Raw genomic sequence first — 9,516 nt, forward strand, 5'->3', positions numbered from 1 at the left:
GAATGGCACCGAGGGGGTGACAGGGAGGAGAGGGGACACTGGCAGCGATGGGGGAGCTTCCTGCCAGCCTGACAAGCATCCCTGAGCTTTATTCAGCAAATCAATCCTGTTAACATGGCAACCGCTTCCATTTCAGGACCATGCTCCACACACACGCGGCAGCATCCAGGGCTCAGGAAGATCAAAGGGGAAACAGGAATAAAAAGAAGGAAAAAGGACAAGAAGAAGAGGAGGAAAGAAGGAAACCTCCTGCTTTAGCATCTCTTCCCCCCTTTCTCCTTCTTCTCCTTCTTCTTTGCCTCCTCGGCTGCTTTTCTCTCCTCCTTCAGCTCCTTGTACCTCCACTTGGGAGGCTGCAGCAGGTTCTTGTCCCTCCCACGCGGGCTCCGCTGCCTGGTGCGGGCGGGGGGACAGGGGTCTTTGCTCACTCGGATCCTCGGGATCGGCTCCCCTGGGAAGATGCTATTCCCGCGCCGCAGCCACAGCGGCAGGAAGCTCAGGAGGGTCCTGGCTGGGCGGCGCGGAGGGGAGAGCCGAATCTCCAGTGGGGCTTGGCCGTTGCAGGAGGATGCGCCCGTGCTGCAGCCCGAGGTGGGCTCTGGCTCCGTATCCGCATCCAGCACGTGCTTCCCAAGGATTTCCGGCACGGACAACCTGCTCTTGCCCACCTCAGGCGGGCTGTTGGGGCAGACGGTTTGGCAAGCAGTGGCCACGAAGGGGCTGGCCAGGGAGGTCGTCATCCTCACCATGTGGTCCAGGACGCCGTCCTCCTCGGGGTTGCGTGGGAAGCTGATGGAGAACATGGATCCGATCTTCTCAAACAGCCGCTTGCTCCTGGATTTGGGGCTCAGGGCCTTGGCCACCAGCTCGGCCAGCGCTGGCCACTGGGGCTGGTACATGGTGCTGAACTGCTCTGCCCGTGGGCGCCGCAGGAGGCTCCGGATGCGCACGGTGGTCTCGAAGCGGCCGGTGAAGGCTGCCCATTCCCTGGCTGTCTTCCCTTTGATGGGGTCCACCGCTTGCAGGTCAGCTCCTAGAGACACGGGATGCAGAAAGCATCACCCCGGAGCAGCAGCACCCCCCCCGCCAATCCCATGGGAGACGCTCACCAGCCAGGAGCAGCGCGGTCACGCAGTCCTGCTGCCCCTGCACCGCTGCCTTCATCAGCGCCGTCAGGCCCCGTGGGTCCCTCTTGTCCACCTCAAGCCCTGGGTAGTAGTTGAGGAGGTAGTTGACGATGGTGATGTGTCCTTAACAGCCAGAGAGAAGCTGCGTTAGAGTTGCCACAGTTAAGGAGTGGGATCTGCTGGTGCCTCCTTGGAGAAAGGGGATTTAGTGAGGAGTAAGAGGGAGAGGTTTGGAGGGATCAGGGCTGAAAGTGTTGGGTTCCAATCCAAACCATTCCATGGTTTTATTGCTGAAGGAATCTCCATTTTACATCATCTACCCACTGCTAAGATGGACCAGAAGCTTCGATGGGGATGGTCACATCCCTTGGGAGCCTTGGCTTTCCCAACAGCTCATATCAGGGTTTATGGAGGGGCACATCACTCCCAAGGGGTGCCATGGGCTGTGCCACACCTACCTGCCTGCGCAGCCATCATGAGCGCCGTGTTCCCATCCTTGTCCTGCTGGTTGACGTCTATGTAGGGGCACTGCTGCAGCAAGGGCACGATGTCCACAAAGCCCTTGTAGCAGGAGACCATCAGCCCGTTCTGCAGAGGGGCAGCCCTCAGCGTGGGGGTACCGCAGCATCCTCCTCACTGCGGTGCTCCCATTGCCCCCCCTTCCACCCTCCAGCCCAAGGCAGGATCAAGAGGGGAGGACGCACAAAGGTGCTCCAAGGATGGGATCAACCTCAGGATCTCCATCCCATGTCAAAGCCACCCCCCCGGCCACTCACCCTCCCGTTGATGTCCACCTCCGTGGCCTCGCTCCGGGTCACCCCCTGCTCCAGCCTCTCCCGCACCAGCCTGGCATCATTCCTGGCACAGCACTGGTAGAGGCTGAGGTCCCTGGCACCGCCGGCCTCCAGCGGGAGCTCATAGCAGGGATAGACGGAGTCATCGGAGAAGATGCTGCTGGTGTCCGAGGGCTCTGACTTCTCCTCTTCCTCCTCCTCCTCCTCATAGTGCAGCTCTGGGTCGGATGCATCCAGGCTGGAAGCACGTTCTCCTCCACTGCAGGCATCTGTCATCCGGCCCAGCCGGGGAGAGCGAGCCCAGCTTGGCCCCGAGCCCTGCCTGGCGCCAGGAGCCTCTTCCCGTGGGATTCAGGGATACTTGGGACCGTTCACACCCTCCTGTGGGAACACGGAGCAGGCGTGGAAACCCTGCGAGCTCTGCATCCCTCATCCCATGGGGAAGCCTCAGCTGGCTCCCAGCCACGCAGGGGCCAGTTTCCATCCCTTGGACTGGGTGCTGCTGAGGGAGAGAGCATCCCCACAGCATCGTCTCCAGCACGGAGCAGGGAAAACAGGAGGACTTCTTGGGGGCTGAAGGATGGGGAAGTGTCCCAGGTGGGTGGGGAGATGGGAATTGGGATTGGGAATGTCTTGCTGGAGGTACAGATGCTGATGGGGGCACTGAACACAGCCCCAGCAAGATGGGCACATCTCCATCCCACCCTATGGCACACCACTGCTGCACAGCCACAAAGACCTATCCCAGCACCAGAACCAGAGCCGTGTACAAAGAGAAGGGATAAATCCAGCTCCTTGTGACCAAGCAAGAGAATGGAGGCCGGAGCAGCTCCCGGATCCCCAGGGATAAGCCTTATGGCACAGGGAACCTGCAGCCCTGGCAGCAGAATTCAAACCCCAGAGAGAAGCCAACTATTAACTGAGAAAGGAAAAAGCCTTTGCAATGCCATTAAAGCCTCCCACCCCTCTTGGACATCCCAAAGCAGGCTCTGGGAATGAGGAATCCTCACCATCCCCATGGCTTACCTGGGGCTCAGACCTTCCCCACGGCTCCCTTTTGGCCTGGGCAGCATCCCGGCTCCAAGCAGGAAGGAAACCTTGGCAGGAACCAGTGGAACCCCCCCTTTATGCTTTGCAGTGAGAAGGAGGCTTCTGCTCCGGGTCCAAGGTGGCCTTTGGGCACCAAAGCTGTGACGAGCCACACACTGGCGTGGGCTCAGCACAGATAAACCCCTGCTTAAAATGGCTTCATGAGCCTGAGCAGGATCAGGGCTGCTTGGGGAGGATTTAGCATCCTCAGCCCAGGGGGATGCTTTGTACCTGCCTCACCTCTGCTGCAGCCTGAGCAGCCCCCAGTGACTCAGCCAACCCCCCCAGCTCCCTCCCAGCTCCCTTTATATGCTGGTAATCAGGGAAAACTGGGAGCTGCTACTTCAGCCAAGGGCACAAATACCTGTGGCTGCGCAGGTGCATTGGACGAACCCTGGAATTCCACCCTGGAATTCCACCCAGCCCTCCTCATCCTCCTGGATTCTGAAGCCCTCAGGGGGAGCTGCAGGAGCTGGTTGGTTTCCTGCATTGCGTGTGCAACCTGGCTGCTCTCATCTTCGTCTCTACAGGGCTGGTGGTGTGTGAATGGGTTCAACATGCTGGGGCCAGCTGGGATCTGGGAAAAAGGGCGCGTTTAGTCCCTGGATCAGCTGTTTTCATGGCAAAAAGGCAGGAGTTTGGTCCCAGAGCAGATCGTGGGAGGCCACGTTCTCCACTTCCAGCAAGCATTAAGGCAGAGTCCCAAAGGTCACTGTGATTGCATCCTTGAACGTGACAATATGGAGCAGATGAAGGATACCAGCTGTTTCCTCCGTGTTGGGAGCATCCTGCTGCTCCCAAGTGAGAGCTGAAGGTTCTGTTGCTGGACACGAGAATCTGCTGCTGGGCACATCGCGGGGGACAGGCGGGGGGACACCGGGGGATGTCGCCGGCAGAGCCTGCCGGTAGAGACGGGGCTCTGCAAAGCCTCCGCCTGCCACAAGGGGATGCCGGAGGCCGCGGGAGGAGGTTTTCGGTGTTCTTTTGGGGTAAGAAACTTGCACATCGACGTCGTGGCATCCTCCAGATGTGATAGCATCAACTCAGATGTGATGGCATCATCCCAGATGTGACGGCATCCTCCAGATGTGATAGCATCAACTCAGATGTGATGGCATCATCCCAGATGTGACGGCATCCTCCAGATGTGATAGCATCAACTCAGATGTGATGGCATCATCCCAGATGTGATGGCATCCTCCAGATGGGACGGCATCATCCCAGATGTGACGGCATCCTCCAGATGTCATAGCATCCCCCCATATGGTGGCATCCTTCCAGGCATCACCAGAGCCTCCCTGCCTGGGAACCGGTTCCTTAGGGACACCCTGAACCCAGCTAACAGGAAGAAGGACCTGGAGCACTGCACCTGGCAGAGCATCACCCCCTCAGGAGCATCCCTGCAGGTTATGAAGGCCAGGAAGCAGCTGGAGGCCAGCCCTCATCCTTCCCCCCCTGCCCAGGGTCCCGTTGGGAGCACTGAGCCCGGTGGTCTGGCCCAGGTCACTCAACCCTCACTGCCTGGTCATCTCCATCACAAAACCAGGGCGCAATAACTCAGCATGGAAGGGAAGTGGAGGGCGTTGATTTAAACATGGGGACTGGCTCTCCTCACCCTGGCCCTCCTCAGCATGAGCAGGGCTGGATCATGGCCCCGTGGTGACACCTTCTGCACTCGGGTGATGCCTGGAGAAGGAGCGGAGCAGCAGGGAAAGGGCTGGAGGTGGGGAGGTGTCTGGTGTGCCCCTGCCCTGCTGTAAATCAGTGCTGGGTGTCACCGGAGGAGGTGACAAAGCCACCCCTTTGCAGGCAGTGCAAACCTGGGGTCAGGCTGTGATTTACTGTGTGAGGGCGGCTGCGGTTCTGGTGCAAGCAGGAGTTTTGCTGGGGCTTGGTGGGGGTTTGTAGTGAAGGGTGATGTGAAGGTTCCAAACCATGGTGCAACCTCCTCTGCCTTCCCCATCAGCTGCGTGGCCACAGACCCAAACCATCTGCCTTCACTGCTGCCTGCATCCCTTTCCCTTAGCCAGAGCACTGCGGAGCAGGGATTGCCTCCTGGCATGCCAAGGAATGTCACTGTCTGCAAGCAGTGAGGACAAAGCCATCCCTGTATCCACCTGTGCATCCATCCCTCCATCCAGCCCTGCCTCTGTGCATCCATCCCTGCATCCATCACACTCTGCTCAAGGAGCTGCTGCCTGCAATGGGACAATAACCCCTTGTCCTGCTCCTGCCTCGTGTGGTGCCATCCCATCCCCGGAGGTTCCACACGTTGAGCAGGGAGGCACCCGCCTGCCTGCTCCAGCACGTGCTTAAAACCAGGGGATTTCACTGGGATTTACCTGGAATACACCGTAAATCGCCTTACCCGAGGCTGTGGGCAGGTGCCTGGGATGTCGTCTCAGCCCCAAGCTGGACTGAGGGGGTGTGTGGGGAGCAAGGTGCAGGATGGGGCTCTGGGAAGCAGGATATTGAACCAGCTTCATTGCAGCCAGTCTCCATCCTCAGGGGCTGGTGGGATGCTCCTGATTCCCACCGTCCTGTCTCATTGAGGACCTTGGGTCAAAAGAACCAAAGAAATGCCAAGAAAGAGGCTTTTCTGATTAAATTCCAGCCACCGGGAGCCAGGGATCAATTCCAATTTCTCTCTTCTTTTTCTCTTTGGAAGTGGGTGGGGAAGTGCTGGGAATGGCACAGGAGAAGGGGGAGGAAATCAGACTTGCTAATTCCCCAGCTGTAATTATAGCTAAAGAGGAGCGTGAGGTCCCTGGTGTGTGCGGGGTGATTCAGGGCTGCTCGGGGAGGCCTCAATGAGGTTTGGCAGGAGAGGGGCTCAGCCCTCCCTCCCCGGTAATTGTGTTCCTGGTGCCGCAGATGGTGCTGGCTCCGGATCCTTGCTATAAAGAAGATGGATCGTGGCGGGCGGAGGGCGACGGCATCGTGCCTCCATGAGGAGCGTTATCCATCAGGCCCTTTACGAGGCAGCAGTAGCCGGCACAATAAGGAATTGCCCAGCAGGTAAAGGCCATCACATGCAGTGTCCCTGTCCCCAGCCACGGCCCTGCTTTTCCAGCCCATCTTCCTGGTTGTCGCTTCCCAAATCCCCATAGAAGCAGCTCTTCACCGGGGTGACGCGGCACCGTCATGCCTGTACGTGGCTCAGTGCAGGAGATGCCCGTTATTCCCCTGATATTCCAGACATCTCCATGCTCTTGGAAGAGCCGTGAGGTCCCGGCTGCCTGGAAGGGGGCTGAGGAAAAGGCTGGAAATGAGCCCCAGCACCACAGTGAAGGTCCCATGGGGTGGTGCTGAGGAGTGTGAATGAAGGAGTTGATTGTTTCAGGGCTTGGCTGGGTCACCTCCAGGTATTTCCAGTGGCTCCGTGTGATCCTTTTGGAGCCTGGGGCAAAACAGGGGCCAGAGGGACCCTAACAACTGTCCCGAGGGGCTGAGCACAGGGAGAGAAGCAGGGTCCTTGGCTCCGTAAGTAGATGCTGAGTTATCTGCTCCCACAGGCAATAAATGGAGATGGGAGAGTGCAGGGATGGGATCCGCATCCGCCGGGAGCATCACGGTGTGGAAGGGAGGGTGGGATCCCCCGGGCACGGGGAAGGGACTGGGATGGAGCCGGGTTTGGTGATTTACAAGATGTGACAAGGCCAGTGCAGGATGATGGATAGGAGGTGGGTAACGGCGCTGCCCAGCTGGGCCCTGCTGCTGTCAGTGCAGGGGAGAGGATGTCCCCAGCTATTCATCATCCTTCCAGGCCCCTGCGGCGCTGTGGACACCCCGTGTCCAGCACACACGGATTAACCCTTTCCAAGGGGGCAAATCCTGCCGTGCGCATCCTGGCTGCAGCAGGGGGATGAGGTTTCGCTCTCATCCCGTCCCATTCAGTGGGATGCTGCTGCAGGGGAAGCAAGCAGGGCTTGTTCCTGCATGAAAAAGAGTCCATCCGAGCAGGATCAGGCCCGGCAGTGTCAGAGTATCCTGGTGATCCCAGCCCTGCTTCAGCAGTGGGGAAACTGAGGAACAAAGCTGTGAGGGGCTGGGCTCTGTTCTGCTCACCAGCAAGAAGCCGCCTCCTCACCCTACCTGGGTGCTGCTTCCCATCCCGAATAAACCCCAAACAGCCCCTGATGGAGCACTTTGGGCAGATCAAAGGCTTTTTCCTCCACCGTTTAGAGGAGAATCCTGGTGTTTGAGGCAGGATCTCTTTCAGCATCACCGTGGTGGGAGATGCTGGGTGCCATTCCCTCCCCGACAGCCCCGCGTGCCGGGGTGCAGCTGTAACCCAACGCTCCCATTCCTGTCATGTTTTACATGGCCGGGCATGTGGTTATATTTTGATTTTCCAACCTTTGCTTTTCCCAAAGGAGGGAATGAAAGGGTCACTTTATTGTGCCTCCCGAGAGCCCCCCGGCTGCCGAAAAAGCAGATGCCTTCTGCTTAATCTGCCCTGTTGCTATGTAAACCTCCTTCCTGCTTTGATGTCCCCTATAAATACTCCATGTGTTTCCAATAAACTGGCATTTTTATCACTGGAGCTGTTAAAGGCAGATCTGTGTCAGATTTGTCCCTGAGCTCGGCCGGGGCTTCTCTAGGATCACCTCCCTGCCCTTGGAAAGGGGCTCATTGGAGCCGGGAATGGGGGTTTGGGCAGGGGCTGTGCTGCTCCCAGCACGATGGGATGCTAAGCCCTGGGCATGGGACCACCACTGCCCTAAGGGCTTTGCCTGCCCCATTGGGCTCCTCCTCGCAGCCTGGTCTCTTCCAGCCCCTAATTCTGCAGTTTAAATGATGGGATGAGGGCAAAGAGGGCGCAGGGAATGTAACCCAGCGCCCTTCCATGGGGAGCAGCCCCGCAGCAAGGACCTGCCTCCCTTTTGTTAACATCATTGCACCGAGCTTCTCGGGTGAGCCCCACCTCACCTGCTCCCAGAGCCCTCCTCCATCTCCCTACAGTTCCCCCCTGCCCTTTGGCTGATATAAATCTCTCTGATTATCATTGTCACCCAAGGATGGAGCTCAAACTTCCCCCTGCTCCCAGCATCACGGTCACGGGTGCATCCCTGCATCCTACTGCTGGCAGTGATGCTGGCAGCGTGCGAGTCTTTGGGATGCTCAGCCCTGGGGGGAGAGCATCATCCCTGCTTCTCTGCAGCGGGACATGCTCTGGGGTGGATGAGTCCCCCCCATCCTTGGGATGTTTGGGAATGAGGGCTGAGTGTGGCCCGGGGCATTCAGTCTGTGTGACAGAGCGGAGATGGATGTGTGTGGTATCTCAGAGGGGTGTTGGATGCAGGGGACCATGGTCTGGGGCTTCCCAAAGCTCTGTGTGAGGGGTGTGAGTGATGCTGTCACTCTAAAAGACCCTGGTGGGGCACAAGCTCTGATTTGAACCTTTCCAGCCTCGGATGCTCCTACAGGAATGGGCTTTGTGCTGCGGGATGGCAGCTTCATCTCATCCCCCTGGAGCCTGCATCTTCCTCCTCGTGCTGCTGCATCCTTCCCAGGGGAAGATGCTCCTGCAGCTCCTGGTGCCCGCTTCAACCACGCTCTGGTACAGCCAACACTGAGACCCCATCAAAGCCCAAATCCCAGTGGTTCCCTGTTGGGAAGCAGGGGGAGGGGCTGTTGTAGGGATCTGTAATCCCTGTTTTGGCCTGAACCGCGGTGTCGGGAGCATGGCTGATATATGCTGCAAGAAGAGGGGTCGGCAGCGCCGGTATTCTTTATCCTGACAGGGCAATGAAAGTGTTATGTAGTCGTGACGCCTCCCTGCTGCTCCCCCCCCCCCTTGGCCTTTATCAACCTGAAAGAGCCCAGGATCCTATTTATAACCTAACCTGAATTGTGCAGGGCCTGGGGAAGGGGCCACAAAGAGCAGTGATTTATGGAGGCGGATAAAACAATGCAGACCCTCCACGCTCTGCCCCGGCCTGGAGGGGAGACCCCTTCACCCAGCCCTGGGGTAGGGGGGGGTGTCCAAATGCTCCTGCTTGCTTTGCACAAGGTGAAAGCAGCCCCTGTGCTGGTTTATGGGGTTGGGATGGGAAAGGGAGCTTCCCGGGATGCTATTCCCCAGCCAGGGCACTACCACTGCTCTATGGACCATGGTCTGCTCGGTCCTTCATGTGTGGTTGTTGAGTGTTTGTACCTCTGCTGCCCACCCCGAGATGTCCATGGGGGTCTCTCTGATACCATTGGATAGGTTTGAAATGAAGGACTTGGATAAAAAGTGCTTCCTGATGGCACTGACAGATTGCAAAGCCCCTGATCCCACAGGGAAGGGGAGGGCTGACAGCGGAGTCCTCTCCCCAAGGTCAAACCACTTCCATCCCTCACCCTCGCCTTCCTAATGACAGTGTCAGTGTCTCCCTGTGCCACCCATCCTCCTGTATCCCAGCCCGCTGCCCACATTGCCCCCTTCTTCCCCTTTTCCGGGGGTCACCAATGGGCCTCCTGCCCCTTGTGCATCCCTCAGGTTATTGCTGATGACTTTG

General features: G+C 58.4%; 1 protein-coding gene across 1 annotated transcript; it reads right to left on the minus strand.

Annotated features, from left to right (window-relative positions):
* Positions 1 to 254: 254 nt before the first annotated feature.
* ANKRD33 (ankyrin repeat domain 33) lies at positions 255 to 3,285 on the minus strand. Its single transcript, XM_057400565.1, has 5 exons — positions 3,251 to 3,285; positions 1,904 to 2,302; positions 1,586 to 1,715; positions 1,110 to 1,250; positions 255 to 1,033 (listed from the first exon to the last, which is right to left on the minus strand). Exons 2-5 carry the CDS (start codon positions 2,195 to 2,197, stop codon positions 255 to 257), a joined length of 1,344 nt encoding a protein of 447 aa, XP_057256548.1. The 5' UTR covers positions 2,198 to 2,302; positions 3,251 to 3,285.
* Positions 3,286 to 9,516: the final 6,231 nt, after the last annotated feature.

The sequence above is a fragment of the Pezoporus wallicus genome, unplaced genomic scaffold (assembly GCF_028554395.1).
Source record: "Pezoporus wallicus isolate ANWC-B61680 ecotype Strahan unplaced genomic scaffold, APGP_CSIRO_Pwel_v1 contig_14349, whole genome shotgun sequence".
NCBI lineage: Eukaryota > Metazoa > Chordata > Aves > Psittaciformes > Psittacidae > Pezoporus > Pezoporus wallicus.